Source organism: Lynx rufus, unplaced genomic scaffold (assembly GCF_022079265.1).
Source record: "Lynx rufus isolate CCGP_SWC_20201006 ecotype Redwood Valley unplaced genomic scaffold, mLynRuf1.p SCAF_6, whole genome shotgun sequence".
NCBI lineage: Eukaryota > Metazoa > Chordata > Mammalia > Carnivora > Felidae > Lynx > Lynx rufus.
In genome coordinates this window covers 65716270-65743564 of record NW_025814878.1, presented here as the reverse complement: position 1 = coordinate 65743564, position 27295 = coordinate 65716270, and the positions used below count along the sequence as shown (strand labels likewise).

Sequence of the window (27295 nt, the reverse complement as noted above, 5' to 3'; positions counted from 1 at the left end):
GCTAATGTGCGTATGTGTCTGAATAAAGAGGGCAATAATACAGCAGCATTTTAACATGTCGACAGCAAACTCTGACCAACAAGTAAAATTAGCAGAATCCCAAACATCATTTATGTAACAGCAGTACAAACTGGTATGTCCATCCTGAAGTGAGTAGTGTCTCACTCAAGTGGGATTCTGTAAACCTTTGTTTATATACTGAAATGTGCACATGACTGCCCTGGGAGATGGCAGAGACCACACCCTCAGTGTTCCCTCCTCACAGGCTGCCCTACCTGCTCAAGGGCTGGGTGTTCCGGCCAATCCTGCAGCAGCTGACTGACAGCCTCTGAGAAACCCTGAAGCACAGGTTGACAATGCCTTGCTTCTGGGACATTGGGGTGCTGGTAGAAGTCATAGGGCCCATCAGGCTTCACTATCAGATCTGAGGCTGCCTCACCAAAGAGAGTGTTATGGGAGAGGGTACAGGCCAAAAGCTGGCTGCCCAGGAGTTGGTCATTCAGTTCAGCTCCTGTGAAGTTAACATGAGTACAGTCAGTGCACTTAGTAGGTTGAGCCATCAGGTTACAAAGATGTCAAACACATGCTCAGAAACAATAACTACTAGAACTAATGAAGCAGATTACGTCACAGTGCCAATCATGCCCAAAGCAACATAGGCCTAGAGGAGCAGGACCCTAGTATCATAGTAGTATCACCAAAATCTGCCAAGTTTCTCAGACATACAGAGAAACTCAGACATTGCCTGGTTGTTATTAAAAGAGTACAGAGTCTGGTTTGATGGATTCAAATTCCTGGCTTTTATAGCTGTCTTGGTAGACAGAAATGAAAATTAAAGCTTCCTGCCTAATATCAAGGAGTAACTAATGAGGTCATACAGGAAACTGAACCAAACAATATTCTGTAAGCTTAATTTCTGAGTTCCCAGGTTTCTCCCAATAATAAATGATGGGAAAAGCACTAAAGCTATTACAGGCAAATTAGAAATAATACTGAGGAACAAAACTATTTAAACTAAGTCCATATCCTTGTTTTTTAAATCCCTTCCTCCCGAAGTATTCAAATGATAAAAATCCCTTACTGCAGAATTTTAAATCAAGTTTTTTGAAGTAGCTGGAGTCTCTTAAGCTAAGGAAACTCCCTCGATAAGGAATTTAGCAAAAAAAAATAGGGAGGTGATGACTTTAATTGTTCCCTAAGTAGTAATTACATTTATTTGTCCTCGTTTCCCAAGAGTATAACAAAAATAAATTGTCATACCCATCAGAGGGTAGAACTGTGTCACAAGAGATGCCCCAGTTTGATAGCAGGATAGAAACAGGCCAAGGTAATGCTTTGTCTCATGTGGTGGCAAAGTCTGTTGGTACCAGAGGGACCGAGCAAAGTTGAGGCACAGCTGCTGATGAATGAGCATCACAGCCTGCATTGAGCTCTGGGAGAGGAGGCCAGGATCTGAAGCTGCTCCCTCTTCTTGCCCATCTGAAGTTCCCTTCTTCTCCTCCAGTGTTGGTTCTACCAAAATATCTGCAAAATCCTGCCAATAACATTAGAGCAATTGAACTTCTAAAAATCAGAATCCAGTTCTACTCAAAAAGGAAGGAGGAAAGATGTTGTGTGTACACTCAAGAAAATGAAGTAGTGACTTACATATAGATATAGTAAAAAGACTGATTATAAAACCATTCAAAGGTAACACGGGTGGCATCAAGGGAATTCATTCCCAAACACACCCTGTTACCACCACCCGACCTTTTCATGCAGTGGGAACTGCTTTCTGAACTCCCGTTCTTCCTCCTCCTCCTCGCTCAGGGCAGTCCTGGAGTTCCTGCTCCTGTATCTGTACAAGCTGTTTTCCTGCTCAGCCTTCTCTTGGGCTATGCGTTCCTGTTCATCCCACTCATTGATAATTTCCTGAAAAGTCACAATATTAGAAAGTAATTTATTTGCTTTTGCTGAAGTACTTAAACAAAGCAAGACTTGCTATCTGTTGTTGGTTTGTTTTGTTTTGTTTTGTTTAAGAGAGACAGGGGTGGGGGGTGAGGGGGTGAGGAGAGGGTGTAGAGGGAGAGTATCCCAAGCAGGCTCCACACTCAGCTTGGAGCCTGATGCATGACTCTGGGATCATGACCTGAGCTGAAATCAAGAGTCAGACACTCAACCAACTGAGCCACGCAGATGCCCCAAAATTGGCTATCTTTTAATTTCTCATGAAAATAAAAGTACTATGGTTCAAAAAGAAGTAAATGCCCACATCCAAGAAACTACATTTTAGGTACAGAGAGCAAATGAACTTTGTTTTCAAACTGTGTATCTGCAGCAACCCATTTTCCAAAGCACCCCCTTACTGTAGTGCTACAATTTCACAGGTGTAAAAACTTGCTACAGTAGAGCTAATGCCATTGGAAGTTCCTGTCAGGAGCTAGTAGTGTTTTGTACTAAGGACAGGCTCTGCATAGACAATGTGGGGGTTGTAATTCAGACTATACTTGGCTAACAACTCAAGCAGCTGGCCCAAGGGTTTGGGAAAGGGAAACCTGGGCTGGGGGCAGGGTGGTTGAGGCGAACCATCAGGAAAACTGGGCTATGCCTTATCACACACTTCTTAAATTCCCTAGTACCCCTAAGATTTTAGATCCTTAAGTTGGCAAAAACTGTAAGTTAAAGAAACCATGCAGTATTGATGACAACTGAGGAAATGAGCACCCATCAATCAGGAAGATAATTTGTGCTAAAAACCTAAGCAATTCTGCTTTCCAGAATTTGTACCCAAAGACCTAGGTATAAGACAATTTATGGTAGTGGTGGCGTTTTCCAAGACAATAAAAAGACTACATACAAAACAAATGTTCAATGATAAGAAATTATTTAAGTATCCTCGAGCGTATCCATACAATAGAAAACTGGGCAGCCGTTCAACATGATGCAGCTGAAGAATAGCATAATTATGGAAGAAAATAATCACTAAATGCTGTTAGGTTTTTTAAAGCAAAGTATAAAACAGAATGAACTTTAGTAGTGGTTTACAGAACTCTAGTGATTTAAGGACCAGTCTCAGAGATCAGGGAGGGAACAGAATTGTTCTCAACTAAAGCAGCTCTTTTATCTACTACATATTGGGAAACTATTCTAAGATTTTTATTTTTAAAAGAGTTCTACTGCTAAAGGGGCACCCGGGTGGCATTCAACTTTTGATTTTGGCTCAGGTCATGATCTCATGGTTCATGAGATCAAGCCCCAAGATGGGCTCTGCACTGACATCATGGAGCCTGCTTGGGATTCTCTCTCTCCCTTTTTCTCTGCTCCCCCCTGCTGCCCCTCCCCCCACAGACCCCACTCACACACAAGCAAACACATACTCTCTCTCAAAATAAACTTAAAAAAAACAAGCCTAGAATGGGATGCACCAATATGTTAACAGTTTATACAGCTTTCAATGGTAAAATTTAGTGGGTTTTGTTTATATTTATTCTTTTAATTGTATAAATTAAAAACAAATTGCTTTCGTTGGGGAAAAAAAGTTATTTTCTTAATAAAGGTTGATACTATTACATGGCAAAACTCACCATAAATAAAATCAAAAGACAACAAAATAGGAGAAAATATTTCCAGTGTGTATCACAGATAAAGAGCTAATATCACTATTTTTTTCTAATGTCTTAAAAATTGAGGGACAAATACCCCCAAAACTAACGGCTGAATAGGAGAAAGAAAGGAACAGACACCAGATCCCACTGCCCAACCACATGGTCTCTATCTACACAGGGTACTGCCAGTGTCCTCCAGCTCCCTTTAGGAGAAGGTCAGTGCTGCCCCCTAGAAATAGGCTTACCTGGCACACGTGTCTGAAGAGCTGCAGGGCCCTCTGGTCCAGCTCTCCCTTGTACAGCACGTGGGAACGCAGGTAAAGGAGGGCATTCATCAGCAGCTGCTCTCGGGTAGGACAAGGTCTCTGGCCCTTGCCTTCCAGCTCCTTTCCTCCTGAGCGCTTGAGGATCAACTTCCCAAGGCCTCGAAGAACCTCCTCTGACTTCACTGAGCATAAGGCGTCTGCATGAGCATAGTAAGTAGGGAAGGTGGGGCCCACCGATGGAAAAGCCAACAGGGATGTGGCCAGGGCACCCAGCCTGTCTGCACAGACCACACTGCCATAGAGTGAAGCGTAGACCTCAGATGCCACCAGCCTCATGCCATGCTGCAACTGCAAGATGGATGCCTGCAGTGGGGCCACAGAATCTGGATAGAGGGCATACTCCTCGGCCAACCGCTTCCTGAACTGGTGGTGTGACTGCTGCCAGGAAGCCTCCTCCTTCAGAAGGTTCTGGGCCACCTGGGCAGACCGAGGCCCATCCATGTGGAGAGCCTGCAGGAGCCGCGTGAGCAGATCCTGAACAGCAGGGGCCTTGGCAATGCTGGTGACATAGTGGTGGATTTCCTGCACCAATGACTCATAGGCAGGCACCTGGGGTCTGAAGGCCTGCTTCTTCGACAGGCTGCAGATTAAGTTCTCCAGATGATCTATTCTTTGGCGCAGTAATCTAAAGGCAAATTATCACAATATGCAAATTCTGTCAGAGACTCAGCCCTTAGCTAGGAAAACAGAATGAAGACATATCAGCTTCTAAGGAATAACATGAAGAAAATACTGACAATTATAATGTAAATGGAGAATATAGAAAAAGCATTTATCACATGCCTCACATGGTGTTACTACTCACTGAAGTAGTTGTATTACCCTACTCTTACAGACCTCTTAGGCTTTTTTTTTTTTTTAACATTTATTTATTTTCAAGAGATACAGAGAGACAGAGTGTGAGTGGGGGAGGGGCAGAGAGAGAGGGAGATACAGAATCCAAAGCAGGCTTCAGGCTCTGAGCTGTCAGCACAGAGCCCGATGCGGGGCTTGAACCCACCAACAGAGAGATCATGACCTGAGCTGAAGTAAGATGCTTAACTGACTGAGCCATTCAGGCACCCCAGACCTCTTAGGCTTAAAGACATTAAGTGATCTCTTCAAAGTCTAAAGCCAAAGGACAGGGACAGGACTGGAGCTCAGACCTGCTACATTATACAATATTTACTAAGACAACAAACGCACACAGTGCACATTATCACATCTAACTTCTGTCATGTTGAGAATAAATTCTGGTTTCAACCCTCCTGGCCTCATGAGAATCTGCCCTTCCTTTCAGAGTATTAACTTTTCCTGACAGTAACAATGGCTTTAGCATCTAATCGCCAATGTAGTTCAGAGATCTGTATCATCACCTCAAACACTGCAATTACACTGTGAAGGTCAACCTCAAAAAAAAAAAAAAAAAAAAATTTTTTTTTAAGAGTCAATAAACCATCAACACAATAACTCTGCTGTTACCTGATGTGAGGATGACAGTAACTGAGAATGACTTCATCTTCCAGGTCTCTTCCAGTGTGTAGCTGGGATGAGAGGTTTCGGGTCTTCCACTCACACTGCAGCTGGTGTAACTAATAGAAAGGGAAGAAGCTGGTCTGCTGTGCTCAGCTGTGCCCACATCCAAGAGGACAGTGCCCTGGGGAAGGGTAGAGCAACTGGATAGAAGGAACCTGGGCTCCTGAATGATCCAAGAGCAAGGGATTCTGTTCCATTAACTTGGACCACTTCATCTCAGAGCTGTTAGGTGAAGGAAACTATCTTGTTTATACCACTGAATTTATAAGACTCTGCTCTTACAGTTTTACCAACTCATATACTACTTCCATATTTTGAAGAAAAATCTTATCACTATCTTTATGTATTCAGTTCCTGAATTTGCTTACAAGTTCAAATATCAAGGGATACCACATAATCTAAATCTACTTGATCCTTGAACTTTAGATAAGGAACACCAAAAGTTCAAAACCTGAGGAATACTATACCACATCTAAAGAAATTATCCAAGTCCAAATATTCAAAACTTAGTTCAGGTAGAGGGAGTCTGGACAGGAGAGATACATCAGAAGCTTAGGAAGGGCCCCTCCAAATGCCTAAGCTTACTTAGAGGAATTCTCAAAGAGGAAAATGTAGTCTTTAGAACACACTCCCGGGAAGTCATAGGGCAGCTTATGCAAAATCATCCTGTTGATGTTCTAAGCATCCAAAAGGGAATAAAAGGAGTAATATACTAAGCAAGTCCACCCAGTCAGGGATGGAGCCCATGCTCCAAACTCTCATCCCTCCATACCTCTTCCTTAGCGTACTTGAGCTTGTATTCCCTCTTCACTGCGGGGTCAAAGCGGGCCTGCGGAAGCCATGTCTGAATCTGGAGCAAGCCAAGGCTCACCCACAGGCTCCCACGCCGTGCTGGCTCGGGCAGGTCCCGCTTACCATCCCCTTCCCCAAACAAGTGGCGCAGGGAGGTAAGCAAGAGGCATAGCAGCTCTTTGGGCAGGGCCTCCTGCCCAGCCATGTCCCCAAGAGTCTGGCCCACATGCTGGAAGGTCTGCTTGTCCCCGAGCAGCAGCTGCTCACAGTTTTGCATGTATTCCTGCCGCCGGGATTCAGGGAGCAGCTCTGCCAAACCCGCCAAGTGCCGGCACAGCACAAGTCTCTGGAGCTGGGAATCCGTGTATCTGTAGGAACAAGGAGGCACTTAAGGGCTTGCACTACATCAACCGGCATTCCTTTCTCACACTATCATTCTTTTAGAAAATGACACAGCAGACTGCACTGCCAATACTTAGAGGTGAATTTCTCTTCTCAAGTAATCTTATATGCTTTTCTAAGTACCACTCTCTTGATCACAAGAAGATTAAAAGTGACAGAGGCACTGCCCAGCTTATGATAGCCTGTAATGGGCTAAAAATCTGCTGATCCAGCCAAAAAATACACTTGCTTTCACCCACCAAAACTAGCCACTACAGATGAAGTTCAGACAGACTGAGGTTCTCTCTACACACTCTATAGAAAAGATGGAGCTTTATAGTCTACCCAGGGGGCGAGAATACCTGAACTCTGCGACTGAAGGCACAGCCATGTTGGTCCAAAGCACCAAGCTGATATCCCGGAGCTGCTGGGCTCTCTCAACCCACTCTCCCAGGGTGACGTGTGAGGAGGACAGGATGGGGAGGCCGCTCACATCCCAGGGACTTGCTCTGCAGCTGCTGGTCAATACTTCAAAGCAGCACTTGGAGAAGATGGCTCTACTGAGACTGCCAGGGCCCTGATGGAGACGAGTCATGTATCTTTTAGAAGATAAGCAAATGGATTTCAACAAGCAGCACTGAGCACTTCCAAGAGAAGAAAGAGAGTAAGAAAAGGAGGTTCAGGTTGCTAGGACCAGGTAAGCCTCAAACAAAGGATAGAATGGGGTCAGGTGTTAGTAGGCTTTAAAGCAACATAGACTCCATTCTCAACGAATGAGGAACAATGGGTGCTTTAGTAATGCAAGAAAATCTTTCCAACCTGGGCATGAGGAAGACCATTTTTACAACAGAGCTACAGGCATACTGCAGGGAGACTTGGAGGCAAGGAAAAGAGTTAGAAGACAACTGCAAGAGCCAGGGACAAAGTCTGTCAAACCTGTGCTCCTTGGACTATTTACCTGGGACATTGTAATTGCTGTCCACAGCAAATGATAAGGTGGTTAAACAGAAAATGGGAAACACTGTATACTCTGCAACCCTTGAGAATCCATAAGATATATCACTAAAGGCTTTGAGAAATGTTTTACAATAAAGAAATCAATTTTGAGGGGCGCCCGGCTAGGCTAAGTTGGAAGAGCATGCGACTCTTAATCTCAGGGTCGTGAGTTCAAGCTCCATGTCGGGCATAGAGATTACTAAAAATAATAATTTTTTAAAAATCAATTTTGACAGAGCAAGGGAATAGAAGAGTCTGAAACAAATCCATGAACATCTATAGGAATAAAGTATGATAAAGGTGGCATTTCAAATCAGAGTGGAAAGGATAAATTAGTCAAACGTGGTGTTGTTATGCTGCTTTTGGAAATGCTATTTGTATAGAATAAAAAAAAATTGTATACCTGCCTCACAAAACAAGATATCGAGATGTAACTGAGGACTTAAATATAAAACAAATACACAAGAAAATAATGGGCAAATGGTTTTTAATTCTAGGGATAATGAAGACTTTTTTTTAAAGCATGACATCAAAGCCAGAAAAAAGGGACTACAATATTTGAAGAGAAAACATTATAAAACTTGAGAGACAAGAGAACACTAGAAATATATTTCCAACCTTATGGTAGATAAAGGTTTAATATACATACCATGTAAAAAGATCTTCAATAAGAAAATGGCGATAAACTCAATTTTTTTAACAAAATAAGTAATAAACACGACTGAAAACTTCAAAGAAAATATACGTGTGTAAAGATGTCTGATCTCAAAAATAATCACAGGAGTACAAATTCAAATGGTATTTTTTAAATTGAATAATTGGTAATAATTAAAAATGTTGCTAACACCTAGTGTGCCAAAGACATAAGAAACAGGTTCTTATAAACATACGAATAAGTAAAACTGTGCTCTAGTCCTAAGTTCTCCTGTGGTCATCCAGAACTTCGTGACCTCCCTCTTTACGAGCTCCTAGCATGTTTAAAAAAGTAAAAACCACACCCTAATGTTTATGGCAGCATTATCAACAATAGCCAAATATTGGAAAGAACCCAAATGTCCACCGACTGATGAATGGATAAAGATGTGGGGTGTGTGGGTGTGGATGTGTGTGTGTGTGTACACCTACATACACATACCCATGCACACAATGGAATATTACTCGGCCATAAAAAAGAATGAAATCTTGTCATTTGCAATGACATTGATGGAGCCAGACAATATTATGCGAAGCAAAATAAGTCAGAGAGAGACAAATACCATATGATTTCACTCATATGTGAAATTCAAGGAACAAAACAAATGAACATGGATGGGGTGTGTATGAAAAAGAGTTAAACCAAGAAAACAGATTCTAGAGAACAAACTGAAGGTTGCTGGAGGGGTTATGGGGGTGGGGAGAAGGGGGGCATTTTCTGTGAGGAGCACTGGGTGCGACATGCAAGTGATGAATCACTAAATTCGACACCTGAAACTAATATAGTATTACACTGAATGTTAACTAACTGGAATCCAAATAAAAACCAGGAAAGAAAAAAAAAAAAAAAAAGTAAAAACAAAAACCACCTGCCCAGACATTCTCAGAATAGCCATGAATCTCTTTAACTATGCAGACATTCTAACCAATGATTAAATTCCAGTTCTTGTAACATATCCACAGAAATACTAAGAGAAAGAGACAAAGATTTATGCAAGAGTAGTTGATGCAGTTATGCTTGTTATAGGAAGGAGGAAATAAAGGCAAGAAACCTCAACATTTATGAATAAGCAAGTGATCAAATAAATTCCAGCAACTAGAACAATGGAATACCTTAAAAAGAATAAGCTGGAATGACATGTTTCCATGACATATTATGTGAACAGAGAAAGTGATCTTATTTTTGTTTATGTATACATTTAATGCAAAATACATGTAAACAAGAAGCAAAGAGGAGTTATTTCTGCAGAATTCTGATATATATACAGAGAGAGAGAGAAAGAGAGGGAGAGGGTGAGGGAGGGAGAAGAGGGAGACAGAGAAAGTGAGAGCACAAATGAGCACTGACCCTTGAACAACGCAGGGGTTAGGGGTACTAACCCCCTCCCATACAATAAAAAATCCATGTATTTAACAGTTAACTCCCCCAAACTTAACCATGTACATTACAGTAGAACAAGACACCACAGGTCTTCTCATCCTCACCCAAAGTTAGCAAAGTTGGATCCTAGAGTGACGTTCACTACTTGCTTCTCTACCCAAGAGTGCAGAATCTCCTTCCAAGTACAGTCCAGAGAAAGGCAAAGAACCACAGACAGCACCCACCCTGCTGTCCCCTCTGCCACGAAGAATCCTGCCTAGTACTTATCCTGCCCTGATGTTTTCCTGAATTCCTTATCCCAGGAGGGAGGCAGGTTCTCATTCTGTGGTCCTGGGCCAACTCTGGCCAGTGACTGGCCCTGCCAACCCCCCCACTTCTGCCCTGCCTGGCTCCTTCACACCTCTCTCAGTTCAATACCATAGGTAGTGGGATAAGGAGTGCCAGAATCAGGTGATAGCCCTGTTGTTACAGCCTTCCTGCATCCTTCCTCCATCTTCCTTTTGCATCTAGTCATTTGGCAACTTCTACCTTACTTTTCAGTCACAATATAAAATACATATTTATCGGAAAAAAGTCCACGTGTAAGTAATCCCATGCAGTTCAAATCTGGTGTTAAGGGTCAACTGCATATATACATACGTATACACACATACATACACATTTCTATACTGTTAAAATATTTTGTAACTAGGAAAAATGGTATTTTAATTAGAGAAGAAAATGAAGACCTTTTAAAGGAAACTTTTTTTTTACTTTAATTCATAATTTCCCAAATGATTTAAGACAGAATCTTTCTTTTGAAGGTATACTTCTTAACTTCCTGCAGAAAACAAAATATTGCCATCACTTATTTAGTCACTGCTCTGTCCTAGGAATAAATGTTTGTTGCTAGATCAAGAAATTTTTTCCACTATCAAATATTTTTATGACTTTATGCCAACAAACCTTCAATGTGGAGTCCAAAAGGGACTTGGGCATCTCCCTCTGCTGTACACCAGGCAGAGGGCTCCACATTAGCCAGTACTCTGGATTTGTAGTAACAGTACTGCTCCAGAAAGACATAAATGTGGAATTAAATAAGTCAGACCACAAGGAAATAATTTCTTCAGTAGACACCTAGAGATAAATAGATAAGAGCACATTTGAGAAAAATCCATAAATCAAGTTATGAGGTCTCTCTTTTAGAAGACTTATCTAAAATTAACATGGGTTTAAAGATATTAATTCTGATGTTGCTGATTTTCTGCCACCCGGTCATCTTGGTTAAGTCATTTATCCTGTTTATAATTTTATAAAACGGAGATCTGCCTTTAGAAGGTAAATGAGAAAATACAAGTGAATCAAACAACTATAATGTACCAGCAAAACAGATAAATGAATAAAACATCATTATAATATTAAGTAACGAACGGCACTTGGGTGGTTCAGTCAGTTGAGCATCTGACTCTTGACTTCGGCTCAGGTAATGATCTCACAGTTCGTGGGTTCAAGCTTTCAATGAACCCACCTCAAGCACTGACAGTGCGAAGCCTGCTTGGGATTCTCTACCTCCCTCTCTGCCCCTATCCTGCTCTTTCTGTCTCTCTCTCAAAATAAACATTAAGTAATGAAGTTGACTATAGTTTGCCACCATTCATATTCAATAGCTATTCTTGGAGGAGAGAGTAAAACACTCTCATGATATATTTTTACATAAACAATAAAAAATAAATATTTTAGCCTCATTTAATGGAAACCAAATAGAATGATTCTGTGATAAGAGGTGAGAAATACCCAGGTAATTACTGCAAATGACATTCAAAATTTTCCCTTTTGAAAGTTAATTCAGATAAGACTAGAGTTTACAACATGGGATTGCAAAATTTTTATTTTATTTTATTTATTTTTTAAACTTTTTTTTAAAAAACCTTTACTTATTTTTGAGAGAGAGAGAGACACAGCGTGAGCAGGGGAGGAACAGAGAGAGGAGACACAGAATCCAAAGCAGCCTCCAGGCTCCAAGCTGTCAGCACAGAGCCCGACGCAGGGCTTGAACCCACGAACTGCGAGATCATCACCTGACCTGAGCCGAAGTCAGACACTTAGCCACTCAGGCACCCCAGGATTGCAAAATTAAATAAATAAACCATTCTGCAACCAGTCTGCCACAGAAAGTCTAATTGGCTTATAGTATAAAGAAGGCTTATTTCCCTTTTTGGTTTTGGTTTTTACCTTCTGATGGTGCAGTAAGTACCAAAAGGCTTGAAGCTCTTGTGGAGCAATTGGTGTGTGCTTAAGACAAAATAGGATGTGAGGACTTCTCTCCTTATCTGTCTGGGGTTGCTGATTTTTGCTGGACCTGTTCCAAAAATAAAGAGAAAGAGAGGATGGACTATAGGCTATCAATAAACTGCTAAAAATCTGTTATGTATGGGAAGATGGAACACACAAAACTTACAGTGCATTTACTGAAACACAAAGAAGCAATTCTGCTGGAAAAATACCTAGTAACTTATAGAGGTGGAGTCAAAACAGGCAAAGAATCTTCAAGAAGTTACAGCTTTCCAAAGTGGCAACTGACTTCCCTCTGTTTCAGTAAGACTATTCCCCTTTAAGACCAGTCTATGCTTTGTTTCACACGTTTCATACGTAGAATAACCTAACAACAACAACAAAATCTCCCCTGAGGAAAATGGCTTACCTTCTTAGGCAAGCTTGTGTCATAAAATCAGCTGTCACTTTGTACTGCCAAAGCAGAGCCAGGTACTCCATTGCAGGCCACAACTGAACACTCCTGGTGAGTTGGATTAAGGAGGTAAAGTCTGGTTGGAACAGGGAGGAAGCTTCATTGTGCTTTTTCTCCAGAAAACCAAGTGAAATTCCTTTGGCTTTTAGTTCTAAACAGTGAGCATTCACAAGATCCTTCAGCTCATCTGGACAAAAAGACACAAGTGATATTACAGAATAATGGTCAGTAGTATAGGCTCAGATTCCCAACAACTAGTTACGTAACTGTGAGCTTAGCCTGAGCTTGAGTTTTATACCTGTGAAATGATATTATTATTACTTGCACAATTCTAATGACAGAATTAAACAGTATATGTAAAGTTCAGTTCTATGCCTGACGCTTATTTAACGACGGTTATAGTATACAAAAAAAAAGGAAAAGAAAAAAGAAACAGAAAAAAAGACAATCTATGTGAAAAACTTAAAATTTATTGGCTGCAGAGCAGCAGATACTTTTAGAGCAACTGTTAGCAGGATAACTCTAAAGCAGATTACCTGGGTTGACATCTTCCAGAATATTAGCTCTGAGGACCAGCCCCCACGCCTGCAAGAGACTTTTCTTTAAAGTCCATTTAGAAGCAACCACTTGGAGACGATTAACATCTTCCCACCATCCGCTTTCCCCAAGGGCAGGCATCCACTCCCTGATGGCAAGTGCTTTGTTAAGTACTTTCAGTTGAGAAAAACACTCTACCACCAGCTTATTCTGAAACAACAAAACCCAGCAGAATCTATTACAGAGGAGAAATGCAGATTTTAGCAGCCTATTCATGTCTCAAAAAATTTTAAATATTTCCACAATTCTAGAAAACATAAGGTTTGTCTATTGTTGCTCTCAGGAGATTTTACACTAATCAAATTAAAACTCTATCCAGACTTAATACTCTCAAGAATAAACAAAAATGTTAACATTTAACAAATCAATTAAGAGTATTCAGCAAACATTTATGAGTCTAGATGAATGGCAGTTCCCATGTTACAGAACTCCAGATTTGAGCATAAGAGCTCAAATCTTTGTGTTTGCTACATGTTTCCAAGTTGTACCTTAAAAGGAAATGGCCGTCCCAGGAACTTTTGCAACTTCTTTACACCAGTGAAGCCGCCAGTTGGGCTCCCCAAGCAATTCTGAATATGTTCTGAGACAGTCTGAACCTCTTTGTAGTATCTGTAAAGAAGGGGAAAGGCGCAGAGGGATGTAAGAAAAGGGGGAAGTGCTGGATAGTAAGAGACATCATTTAACATTTTATATTTGATTTCCATTCACCAAAAGGCCATAGGAATAAGCCAAAATAAAGCAAGAAGAAAGTTTCAATTCCAAACCCTCTTCTATCATCAGTACTGTAGATATTGAGTTATTACTCCAAATAGGAGTCTTACTTGTCTTCATGGTTCATTAGGAGTTGAGGGATCTGACGGACCAGATGTTTTAAAACCCAGTGCCAATGAAGGGCGAGCAGGGCCAGGCCTGAGGCATCCACTTTTACTGTGTCAGCTATGGTCCAAAACCGGTCCCGCCACCGCAGGGAATCCAAGATCTAAAAACAGAGCAAACCACGCTCACAAACACCTCTCAGTAAGACACAGATTTCAATTGTTAATCAATACTCAACATACACCCATGAAAGGTGTAGCATTCAGTTGTAATATTTTTAGGGACATTAAAGCAGTCAGAGAAGACAAAGATTCTCCCCCCAAGTACTTAAAGTTCAGAACTATTTCCTTAGGGAAAATGGAATTATTGAGTCACATGGTAAGTGTACATATAGTTTTATAAAAAACTGCCAACTTTTCTTATAAAGCAGCTGCATTCCAACCAGCAGCACAGGCGAATTCCAGTTGTTCTGTTTCCTTGCCAATACTTGCTACTGTTAGTGATTTTAACTTTAGCCATTTTGGTGCATGGCATCTCACTTACATTTCTTTGATAACTAATGATGTTGGAATTTTTGAAGTTCTTACTGGGCATTCATGTATCTTCTGAGAAGTATCTATTCAAATTATCTTGCTCATTTAAAAAGTTGGGTGGTGTTATTAGTTTGCTTGTATAATTTATGGTATCTATAATCTAGAATTATACTTTTATGTAATTTACATACAAACAAAATACTGCCCAATTTTCAAGTTTCTCCCAGTGTTTTCATTTTCTTAAAGGTATCTATTAAGAAAGTTTTTTGAGGAGACTCTTAAATAGGGAGAACAAATTTAGGGTGGGAGCAAGGGAGAAGAAGGAAATACAAAAGAATATGAGGAAAGGCTCAAGGATATTGTACATGTTCATTATCGTGGTAATGGCTTCAAAGGTTTGTACGTGTCAAAACATAAAATTGTACACTTCAAATATATGCTCTTCATGATAGGTCAGTTGTATACTCATTAAGCTTTAAAATATGTATATATATTTAAAACTGTTAAGAACTAAATTTCTCAAATAATATTGGACATATAACAACATTGTAGTTTATCTCACCCTTAAGAGTCTTAAACATTTGTCTTGGCACAAAAATTAATATAGATACATTTCCTCACCTCCATGACACTGACATCAGACACCATCCCCTGGGAGGACTGTACCCAGAGCAGGATTAGTGCATCACCAAGTTCAAAAAAAGCAGCAAGATTGACCACAATTTCATGGGGCAGGCTGTGATAGCTCTCTGGATCTTGGAGTTGACATAAATAAGAACATTCCATCAGATTTAAATTCATCTCTAGATATTTTCAAACTCAACAGTAATATGAAGTTAACTGCATCTCCAGTACGGTCAATTTTGAAAGGTCACAATTGAAAGCAAATTCTTAGCCTACCATTATCATATTAAACATAACTGATCAGGTATGTACACCTATAGATGTTTATAACCTCTTACTGAAAAATGGAAATTATAGAGCATTAATGCATATTTTATACAAGTACTTCTTTAAATACAAAACAAGATGTGTATATATGTGTGAATGGATGAAGAGCACAGACAGGTGAGAAGATACAAATCAATGTACTATAACTGCTTCAAACGCAGACTTCTATCTTTTCAATTAAAAAAATAAAGGATGAAGAAAGAACCTATAACCAAATACTTAGCAGCATGAACTTTTTGAGCCAACAGATCTAGATTTCAAACTCTAGCTCTGTTACTTGCTAGAGATGTGACCTTGAGCATCTCTGTGCCTCCCTTTTCTCTTTCACAGCATGGGACCTACACCACATAAGGTTGTTATAAAAAGTAAATGAAATCAAAGACATGTAAAAAGCAGTTAGGTGTTACTACTGAATAAGGGGATGTGTTTAAAATCAGTCCAGCAAATCAAAAGGAAATTAGTGAAATGGCAGCAGCTGCTCAAGGTCTCTTCACTTTAGAGACATTATGTGATCACATGCATTAACTCAAGAATACAAAAAGGAAACCTCTCACCTTTATGGAATTCAAAGGACATTCTCAAAACACTATTTCTTAACTTTTTGCCACCAACAGAAACCAAATTTGCTTCAGTAAATATCCGTTTTTCCCGGTCAAGATATATGATTGTCCTGAAATGAGATTTAATAACATAATAAGTAGTATTGGTTATTGGTGAATACTACTTTGCAATCACATCCTCTACCTGCTGAAATCTTGAGAACATCAATCTCCTTCAACCTGCCATTCCTCTCCAGCCCCTGAAAATTCTGGACTAGAGACATGGAGGTGTAGTGATGACAACTGAGTTGGTGGTAGCACGGGGCAGAAGACAGATGGCCTGGAAAAGCTGCACCTAGGAAGACTGCCAGGCCTCACTCTTGCTCTGCCATGATCTGACAAACTGCACTGTGAACTCTTAAAAGTGGCCATTATAAAATTAATCTCTGGTGTTAGAAGTTACCAGGGGAGGAACAAGGGGAGGGGAGACAAGGGTGCCTTTGAGGTGCTAGTTCACATCACATGCATGAGTTCACTTTGTGAAAATTCATCAAAACCAAATATGCTCATTATTAATAACAGTGTATTTTTCTGTAATGCACATTATACCTCATCATAAAATTATTTTTAAAAACCTATTACATTAACACTGATGGCTAATTAAAAAAATACTCTGACTCTTGAGAACAAACAGAGGGTTGCTGGAGGGGTTGTGGGAGGGGGGATGGGCTAAATGGGTAAGGGGATCTACTCCTGAAATCATTGTTGCACTAACTTGGATGTAAATTAAAAAATAAATTATTTAATTAAAAAAAAATACTCTGGCCATTACATTAAATGTGAGAAAAGACCAGCTTATATCACAATTAAGTAAATTTATATGTTGAGTGTGTGTGTAAGCATGCAGGGGCTACATATCTCTGCAGCATTTGAGGATGGAAAATGATGTGGACACAACACTGAGGATAGGACCTACGAGAAAATAAGCACGTGAAAATGGGAGGAGCTGCCAAGAATAATGAACAGAAAACAATAGAAACATAACTACCCTATGATAAAGGATTAATTGTAACATAAACACAACATTAAAGTTAAGCTAGTACCTCTTAAAGCATCTTGTTAAATTATTAAGAACTTGCAAAATTTATAGGCATTTTGACATCAGAGTCAGAATTACTTCACTGAGCACGGAGCATGATGTGACAGAGTTTAGAAAAGGCATGATCTGTGAAGCTATGGTGTACAGTGAGGCAAACAGTGCCCAGAATAGCAGGCTTCACCTACTTGTTTGCAACAGACTCTAAAAGGGCAAAGAGCTGCTCAGGCTGATCGGTTTGTGGGTCAAAGTCCATCGAATTTCTAATGATGTCCAAAGCCTGTATATTCCACCGGGGGTCCAAAGGGATCACAAATTCATCTGGTTTAAGAAACAAAAAAATGAAATTTTGGAGTTAAACTCCTTGCCTAGTAAATTTCAGTTGAAGACTTTTCTTGGTCCTAATTTGATCACATTGAATCCTGATGGGGAAGACAACAGGAAAATGCTGGTTTCAGCCCATAATACTAGAAAAGTAAGGTTCAACTGCTTCTACACTATTTCCTTTCTAAGTGCAAAATTTCTACTAATCCTGAAAATTCATTCTGCTTTAGGACGAAGGTAGTTCCTGTTACAACATAAGCATTATGACCAATACATTCACCTGCTCAGGTCCCACAGTGGGTCAGAAAAGAATCCATGAGCTTAATCACCCAACCTGTGCTCATTAACCGCAAAAAAACTAACTTACATGGTGGAAAAATGAATGAATATATTTCTCATTGTTTGCTTTCAGTAAGAAAAACAACTCAAGATTATTTTGCTTAAAAGCCAAAAGCCATTTCTTTACAATAACAGACTATGGTGTTTGCTGCTACCTCACACTTCTTTGGCTTAAACTTGACACTTCTTTTGTAAAGCAGCAGTGCTCAGATCTGACCCCTTTCCAGAGGTTGTGAGAACCCAGGGAAGGGAGGTAAGACAAAACAACGGTAACATTACATTGAAGATGGCTGGGTAGGTCAGTGGAGCACAAGGTTTAACGGTACCCACCATACAGTAGACTAACAAAGTACATGAAAGAGGGAGTGCGTGTTCCAAAGTCCAGGAAGACTACACAATCCAGAGCTACACATTTGAAAAGGAGGACAAAGGCATACCTAGTATGTTCCAATAATGGGCAAATGATATCTGCTTAAAAGGGAACCTGCTATTCTACTCTAGAACTGTGTTCCCAATAACCAAAAATCCCACATACTTGGCAAGCCATGATTTAGTTCAGCCACAACATGACCACTACGGTAGTTTTCCCTGTTTGTTTTCTTCCCAACATTTACCTTGTTAACCTTTAGTGTAGATAAGGTAATTGGTTTAGCACAAAAGCATCATATTTTCTTTTTTGGTCAAAATCAAATGAAGATGGGGTGGGAAATTAAAAGCCTGGTTCTGTCAAAATGTCCCTAATTTCCTTATTCTTTTTAAGAGAGAGAAAGACGTGCGCACGCGTGCAGCAGGGGCAGAGAGGGAGAGAGAATCCCAAGCAGGCCCCCGCACTGTCAGCGCAGAGCCCGGTGCTGGTCTTGAACCCACGAACTTCAAGATCATGACCTGAGCTGAAACCAAGAGTCGGATGCTTAACTGACTGAGCCACCCAGGTGCCCCTAATTCCTGTATTTTTCAAACACAGGCAATGAGTATGAATGATGGGTCCCAAATGAACAAGCCAGTTGTGGCTGAGTTGGGACCAGAGACCAGTCTTCCATTCCTGTGTTCTTCCTTCTATGCTTGTATATCATCATCCTCTTTCAAAGACTAAAGGATACAATGGATAGTTTCTAACAAGAAGAGCAATTTGCATCTGGATACTTTGAGTCTTCTAAATATTACTGTTATCACAGTGGTAGTTCTGTCAGGTCTTTTTCCATGAACTCAATGGACCAATTTCCTAAACTATGCTGAGAACTCAAAATCAAATCTCATGCAGTACCTGTTATATTTGGTTGTAATATTTTGATGACATTACTGACCCCAGCTGAGAGAGAATTTGAGTAAAAATTCCTAAGTGATGCAGCACTGGCTTCCAAATGAATCTGTATTGATTCTGTGGAGGAAGGAGAAGCAAATGTTAGTATCTAAAGCAGGGCTGTCCAGGTAAACTTTTTGTGATGATGGAAAGAAACATCCTATAGTTGCACTGTCAGAGTAGCCACTAGTCACATGTTAGTAAGCACTTGAAATGTGGCCAGTACAACTAAGGACTGGATTAAAAAAAAATTTTTTTTAATGTTTATTTATTTTTGAGAAAGAAAGAGCATGAGCAGGGGAGGGGCAGAGAGAGGGAGACATAGAATCTGAAGCAGGCTCCAGGCTCTGAGCTGTCAATATAGAGCCTGACATGGGGCTCAAACCCATGAACAGAGATCATGACCTGAGCTGAAGTCAGATGCTTAACCGAATGTGCCACCCAGGCACCCCAAAGGACCGGATTTTAGATTTTATTTCATTTTAATTAACTTATATTTACATTTTAGTAGCCATCTGTGGCTAGTAGCTCTCATATAGGACAATGCAGATAAGAATTTATAAATTCTCTATACATTTGTAGACAGATCACATATACCATACAATATACACATCTTCTGGCTAATTTCTCATGGATAGAAAGGTTCATATAAACTCAGTTACTTTAGGCAACAAGGTGTACCAACAAATTCCATGCTCTGTACTTTGCAACCCATGCAATGTTGTTACTGTTGGATTTTTCCTCTTAAAATGAAAGAAGTACAAAGAAATTAAGCATGAAAAATTAGAGCACTGGAATGAAAATAAAAGTCTCTTATGCACTTTTAGGGGAAATGAATTTACGAAAAGCAACCTTTCCCAGACAGTAATGTTGTGCAGCAATAGTACAGAAGCATGTTCAAAAAATAAATAGTAACATAATATAGTACATTTTCTTTTTGGATTTGATAGGTGGAAAGATACTGAAATGAATTACATGGGAGCAAAGTTTCTCTTAGGACACATCTAAGAGCAGATATGTTCCTTAATTTTTTAACAGTTATACAAACAGTAATGCCAGGTCACAAATTTCTTGCTAGGAGATCTTCCAGATATAATTTTAACAGTGTCCTCACAGAATAACACAGCTGCTGAGGCACAAAAATAGGGTACGGGTAAATATATTGACTTATTATATATACAAAGTAAGCTTTTTGACTCACCAAGCCCCTGTGGTATATTCTTGGCTAAATGATAAAGCCATTTAACTCTGAGCACCCAATCTTGATTGGTTGCTCTTTCTATAAGCAATTTAACAGCCATGGCCAGAACATCTGGTTCATCAATCCAGTAAGTAGCCACTTCGATTGAACTGAATTTCAAGCTCTCAGGGTTAGAGGACTGCATAATTTTCTCCAAGTCTGGTAAGGTAAGAGGCTGAATCCTGAAATTAATTAGAACAGCAAGGCAAAGTCAGTACTAGAATGAACTTACATCTTATATTTCAAAGAACTAGGTAAATAACTTTGCAAACAATGGATCAAAGAGGTAATGGGGAAAAGATTAGTCCCCTTCAAAGGAGGACAAGTAAAACATTATGAAGTAAATAATAAATAGGGAGGAATATTGCAATGAACAAGGAAACTATGACAGCTGGGTGATAAATGACCACACAACATTCTGGTCAGACATGTTGTGTCATGACCATTATCATTAAAAAAAAAAAAAAAAAAAAAAGCCAAGATGCCAAAGAGATACAACCTCAAGGCTCCACTAACCTGGCCCAGCTGCTGGTTTTCATGCTCATCCTGTTAAGGCAATATACTAAGACTTGTCCATCACTTCGGACTCTAGAGAGGTGAGAATCTTCTGTAGCAAAGATTGCTGAGGGCAGAGAATCTGGCCACAGGCCCATGGCAAGGATGGAGTTACCCCAGGTTTCATGGGCTCGTAGAGAAAAAACATGTTTCTCCAGTAAAGCCTGCACAAGCTGGTAGGAGATAAAAACACGTGGTATACAAGCAACAACATATAAGTGCTAATACCAAAAACTAGCAGAGTAATAATAGTTTTCCAGGCCCCGATAGTTGTTGTCATATTGTAACATACACATCCTTCAATTTTCAACATTACAGGGTAAATTCCACTTTTTCTAATGATAGCTAAGTTTCCAAGAAGTAAATATTGTATTTAACCTATTTACCAGAAAATTACTTGGGATACCAGATCTCTACTAGAAAGTAACTAAAGCAGTCCACTCTCAGTTCATTAAAGTTATCATCAATAGAATTTCCTCCACCTAAATAACGTAGAGTGTTATAACTGAGAAAGCTATTTGCAACATTTCACAGTACCTTTTGGTTTGCTGGTGAATGCTGGGAGCGGACATATGCTTCCCAGCATACTTCAGAAAAGGCTGTGTCTAAACTCAGCCCTCGCTGTAGGCACTGCACAATGAGTAAGGCTGTCTGAATTAAAGTTGAAATAGATGATGTTGGAGAACCTATAAAGGAAAACATATTGCCATCTATGAGCAACAGATTCTGCAAAATCTCCAATGAAAACAAATAAATTCAACTTCACATCAAGCTTCATTCTACTCAAATTCACCCAGACACTTATTTTAGAAAGGCATCTAAGTGGATATTAGGGTCTCACTAGCACACAATGGACTTGTAGGAACATTTATATTCCTTCCCTAACCTGCGTCCCTCCCTCTCTTTCTGTCAGAAGCACAGTGCAGGAAAGCAACAATTACAAGTATGACAAAGCCTGATCACACATATCCTTAAACCTAAAGTTGACACACAATGAAGGTAGCAGAAAGAGCATGGTCTCATGAAGGACCAAGCACTTTAAAATCCAACAGAACTACTTTCAATTCTCACCTATCATTATTAACTGTTATGCTCTGATGAGTTATTCAACCTCTCTGAGCCCTATCTATAAAATGAAAACATGCCCTGAAGAACTAATGTGAAGAAGACTAAAAAAGCAACTGACATTGTACCTAACACATAATGGTTACTCAATAAGGAGTATCATCATTTTTCAGCATTATCTTTGTTATTATTCTTGCCTACTCCTGTGTATTTAGACATTTAAAAGAAGTAACACCTGGCTGTTTTGAACAAGTCAAAGTTCCCTCTTTATTCTACCTTCAAAAGATTCAATGACCATCCTGAAGATAAGGACAAACTTTACATTAATGTCTAAAGCAGTATTCCTCAAAGAATGGGTCTCTGAATGAATCCATCAGAATTACCTGGGAAACTTCTTTAAAATACTAATTTCTGTGCTTCACTCAGACTTGCTGAACCCACTCCCTTAGGGGGAAGCAGGATACCACCATATCTACATTTTTAAAGACTTTTCAGGTAATTTCTATTTGTATGTACACTAAATTTAAAAACCTCTAGACTAGGGGAGCCTGTGTGGCTCAGTCACTTGAGCGTCCAACTTTGGCTCACGGTTCATGAATTTGAGTGCCCCCCCACCTCGGTCCCCCCATAGGGCTCACTGCTGTCAGTGCAGAGCCCACTTCAGAACTTCTGCTCCTCTCTCTCTACCCCTCCCGCATTCATGCTTTCTCTCTCAAAAATAAACATTAAAAAAAAACCAAAAAAACCTAGACTAGCAATTAAATGGAATAACACATGAATCTTTTTTTGTTTTTTTTTTTTTAAATGTTTATTTATTTTTGAGAGAGACAGAGCGAGAGCAGGGGAGGGGCAGAGAGAGGGAGACACAGAATCCAAAGCAGGCTCCAGGCTCTCAGCTGTCAGCATAGAACCTCATGCGAGGCTTGAACTCATGAGCCATGAGATCATGGCCTGAGCCAAAGTCAGATGCCTAATTCACTGAGCCACCCAGGCACCCCAACACATGAATTTCTTTCTTTTCTTTTTTCTTTTCTTCTCTTCTTTTTTCTTTTCTTTTCTTTCTTTCTTTCTTTCAATTTACATTCAAGTTAGTTATCATATAGTGCAACAATGATTTCAAGAGCAGATTCCTTAATGCCCCTTACCCATTTAGCCCATCCTCCCTCCCACAACCCCTCCAGTAACCATCTGTTTGTTCTCCATATTTAAGAGTCTCTTATGTTTTGTCCCCCTCCCTGTTTTTATATTATTTTTGCTTCCCTTCCCTTATGTTCATCTGTTTTGTCTCTTAAAGTCCTCATATGAGTGAAGTCATATGATATTTGTCTTTCTCTGACAGACTAATTTCGCTTAGTATAATACCCTCTAGTTCCATCCACGTTGTTGCAAATGGCAAGATTCCATTCATTTTGATTGCCGAGTAATAGTCCATTGTATGTATGTGTGTGTGTGTGTGTATATATATATATATACACCACATCTTCTTTATCCATTCATCCATCAATGAACATTTGGGCTCTTTGCATACTTTGGTTATTGTTGATAATGCTGCTATAAACATTGGGGTGCATGTGCCCCTTCAAAACAGCATATCTGTATCCCTTGGATAAATACCTGGTAGTGCAACTGCTGGGTCATAGGGTAGTTCTATTTTTAATTTTTGAGGAACCTCCATACTGTTTTCCAGAGTGACTGCACCAATTTGCATTCCCACCAGCAGTGCAAAAGAGATCCTCTTTCTCTGCATCCTCGCCAACATCTGTTGTTGCCGGAGTTGTTAAATGTTGGCCATTCTAACAGGTGTGTGGTGGTATCTCATAGTGGTTTTGATTTGTATCTCCTTGATGATGAGTGATGTTGAGCATCTTTTCATGAGTCTGTTAGCCATCTGGATGTCTTCTTTGGAAAAGTGTCTATTCATGTCTTTTGCCCATTTCTTCACTGGATTATTTGTTTTTTGGGTATTGAGTTTGATAAGTTCTTTATAGATTTTGGATACTAACCTCTTATCTGATATGTTGTTTGCAAATATCTTCTTCTATTCCCAGTTGCCTTTGAGTTTTGCTGATTGTTTCCTTCACTGTGCAGAAGCTTTTTATTTTGATGAGTTCATTTTGATAGTTCATTTCTGCTTTTGTTTCCCTTGCCTCCAGAGATGTGTTGAGTAAGAAGTTGCTGCGGCCAAGGTCAAAGGTTTTTGCCTGCTTTCTCCTGGAGGATTTTGATGGCCTCCTGTCTTACATTGAGGTCTTTCATCCATTTTGAGTTTATTTTTGTGTGTGGTCTAAGAAAGTGGTCCAGGTTCATTTTTCTGCATGTTGCCGTCCAGTTTTCCCAGCACTACTTGCTGAAGAGACTCTCTTTATTCCATTGGATATTCTTTCCTGCTTTGTCAAAGATTAGATGGCCATGCATTTGAGGGTCCATTTCTGGGTTTTCTATTCTGATCCACTGATCTGAATGTCTGTTTTTGTGCCAGAACCATACTGTCTTGATGATTACAGCTTTGTAATACAGCTTGAAGTCCACATATGAATTTCTATAAGAAGAAAACTCCACAGAGGCTAGAAGTCAAGCACCTTACCTACAACAGTACTCTGGATCTCCATGTGTAGAGCCAAGAGGGTGTCACACACACTGTCCCCCACCAACCCAAGGCTGTGCAGGAGAACTTTCAGATCCAGGTTATCTGGGATGTTCCCATCCCCTTCTCCTGAAATGTAGATTTCAAGTCCACGATTCCTCATCGCTCGGGATATTTCTCCATGAACAGGATCCATCGAGAGAAAAAGTCTGGTAATATAGTAATCCAAAGGAAAAAAAATTAAAATCCCAGTTGCAACCAATGATGAGGCTGCTCAACAACAAGTGGTGAAGGCAGACCCTATATGGCTCCTCTTCAGGGAGCTTATCAAGAAGATCTCACTAACTCAAAGTCTGCTACTTTCATCTGTCTTCTATCTTGTAGTGCCAAAATGCATGAATACAGCAAAATCAGTGTCTCTAAACCTATTCACCTTAGAAACTAGTGTTTATCCAGTGCACCTTTAATGCTATCTGAGAACGTTAAAATTCTTACTTTCAGATATTTCCCAAATCAAATAGTGCTAATTCATCATTCTAACTCACCTACAGAGATCAAAAAAGGGAGCAGTGTGCTCTTCTGAAACAATTATCTTCATATATTCAACATCTCTGCCTAGCTATCTAACATCTCCAAAACTAAACAGTGGATTCCCTGTTGACCTTCCCTACATCAAACAAGCTCCAGGGCACCTGGGTGGTTCAGTCAGTTGAGTATCTGACATCAGCTCAGGTCATGATCTCATGGTTAAAGGGTTTGAGCCCCGTGTCAGGCTCTGTGCTGACAGCTCAGAGCCTGGAGCCTGCTTTGGATTCTATGTGTCTCTCTCTGTTCCTTCCCCACTCACAGTCTCTCTCTCCCTCTCTCTCTCTCAAAAATAAACAAACATAAAAACAAAACATAACAACAACAAAATCCTGCTCCTTTGCCAGTCTTCCCTTTCTCAGTAAATGGCTCGCATATTTATCCAATTACTCAGGCCAAAAATTTAGGTAAAATCTTTGTTTCCTCTTTTTCTCAACCCACATGTCTGATCAGCAAATCCCAACTCATGTTACCCCAGTCTAAGCTATAGTATCTCTTGCTTGAACTATTGTAAAAGGCTTAAGACCATTCCCCCTGCTTCTACCCTTTACCACCAACCCACTACAAAAACCTCAACTATTTTTTTATTTTTTTTTTAAATTAAGCTTTGTGCCCAATGTGGGGGTTGAACTCACGACCCCCTGAACCAACTGAGCCATCCAAGTGCCCCCTCTTGTTTACTGAGAGTCTGGCAAATAGCAGAGCCTCCATAAATATTTAACTGAATCAATAAGTGAGTGAACATATTTATGACTGAATGTATGAATATAATATGTAACAACGTCCTACTGAATGTCCACCTCCACTATTGAGGTGGTCAGATTCTTAATCAGAAACTTAAGAGGCACAAATACCTGAAATTGGGATTTGGTGTTATGGTGGGAGTGGATCCATCTATCATTCCTCTTTCACTAATAGTGAGAACACCTCCAGGTTCCAGCAAAGCATTCAAACGATCCAGCACTGATGGGCTGCATAGAGAGACGTCAAATTAAATGGTGGCAGACTGACATCTGCACGCATTCTACTTTCCTTACACAGGCTTCCCACTGATCCTGACCCATGTCCTCCTTCGGCATGGATCACTCCCCCACATAGAATTGTGCTCTCTCTCTCCCCATCTGCTCCCCTTTTCACTCCCCAAGGCACATTGCTCAGAGATTCATACACAGAAAATACCCAAAATACTGTTAAATAAATAAACAAAATTAAGGGAAATGGTTCCATGATGTTTAACTCTTTTCTCTTTCCCCTTCCATCTTCCCCACTTCCCAACATTATCAAATCAATTTAAAGGCAACTGAGTTTCAATTCAAAACATTCTGAAAAATGCTTCAGGTAGAGAAACCATCAGCCAACCTGGAGTGGCTTCTATTATGCTGTGTACTACGGTAGTTTTATGATGCCGTTTGTTATTTTAGAATCAAAGCAATACACTGATACACATTTTCTAATGTCTGCCTTGTAAAAGATCCTCCATTTCAAAAACCTGTACTCAAGAATGACCCTAACAAAAGGAGTTTTGATGTTAAATAAAAAGGTCTACCTCAAAAACTGGAAAAGTAAACAAATTGTTAGCCTTCAGTTCACCCCAAAACAGTCATACAGAGCTAAAATCTTGCAGCTAATGACCAACTACCTTTGTTCACCACAGGGATAAGACTACAGAAGATGACTGAGGATACATTTGAGGTTAAGAAAACAACAGGTTCAAAACCCAGAGCTTCCAACTGGGTTTCTACTTTGATAAGCATATCCCAAATTTCAATCTGGTGTTTAAGCAGAATGTCCTTACTTGCAGAAGTTAACATTGTCCATCAAAAGCCAATCTCCAGACTTCAGAGCCCGAACCAACATGCTGTCAACCCATTCAAATGTGCCATGGCTGCGACCACTGGTGGATTGCAGAAGCTTCGCCCCAAAATTTCGGAATTCTTCCACAAGTTTGGCAAACTCTGAAATGTCACAGCCATAGCACTTAATGTCAAAGGAAGGCAATAAAAAGACAACAAAAGAAAAATGAACGAAACCCCCTAAGAGTTTATTAAAATAAAATAGGAAACTTCTGGTCCAAGCTTTTGAAGTTTCATAATAGAGTATATATAAGAAGAGGTTTTTTTTTTTGTTTTCTTTTTTTAATTTGTTTAAACAAAACAGGTACGAAATTTAGGTCTGGTGGCAGAAAATACTTTTTAATGACTAGGTAGAGGTAACTCAAGGGTGACAGAGACGCAAATAATCTTTGTCATACTTTCTCACATGGCACAAGGAGAATAATGACTCCCATCTATTACTGCATTTTTACCAAATGAAAGGGCATTAAGTTGGCACAATGAAATCAAAGTCGTGAAGTCAAAGGTTTCTTTTATAATGACCAT

At 39.9% G+C, this 27295-nt stretch overlaps 1 protein-coding gene across 1 annotated transcript in view; it reads right to left on the bottom strand.

Moving 5' to 3' along the window:
• Positions 1 to 27295, bottom strand: part of MDN1 (midasin AAA ATPase 1) — a 174384-nt gene that overhangs the window by 43953 nt on the left and 103136 nt on the right. Inside the window, exons 44-66 of the mRNA XM_047102371.1 lie at positions 26713 to 26872; positions 25772 to 25888; positions 24333 to 24541; positions 21221 to 21369; positions 20645 to 20856; positions 20090 to 20310; positions 18853 to 18966; positions 17114 to 17246; positions 15845 to 15960; positions 14961 to 15094; positions 13812 to 13969; positions 13479 to 13599; positions 12930 to 13140; positions 12349 to 12580; positions 11880 to 12006; positions 10614 to 10784; positions 6961 to 7175; positions 6198 to 6585; positions 5372 to 5481; positions 3830 to 4535; positions 1750 to 1911; positions 1261 to 1534; positions 276 to 511 (exon numbers count right to left, since the gene is read on the bottom strand). Coding sequence (XP_046958327.1) covers positions 276 to 511; positions 1261 to 1534; positions 1750 to 1911; positions 3830 to 4535; positions 5372 to 5481; positions 6198 to 6585; positions 6961 to 7175; positions 10614 to 10784; positions 11880 to 12006; positions 12349 to 12580; positions 12930 to 13140; positions 13479 to 13599; positions 13812 to 13969; positions 14961 to 15094; positions 15845 to 15960; positions 17114 to 17246; positions 18853 to 18966; positions 20090 to 20310; positions 20645 to 20856; positions 21221 to 21369; positions 24333 to 24541; positions 25772 to 25888; positions 26713 to 26872 — 4676 coding nt within the window. The remainder of the gene's footprint in view (positions 1 to 275; positions 512 to 1260; positions 1535 to 1749; positions 1912 to 3829; positions 4536 to 5371; positions 5482 to 6197; positions 6586 to 6960; positions 7176 to 10613; positions 10785 to 11879; positions 12007 to 12348; positions 12581 to 12929; positions 13141 to 13478; positions 13600 to 13811; positions 13970 to 14960; positions 15095 to 15844; positions 15961 to 17113; positions 17247 to 18852; positions 18967 to 20089; positions 20311 to 20644; positions 20857 to 21220; positions 21370 to 24332; positions 24542 to 25771; positions 25889 to 26712; positions 26873 to 27295) is intronic.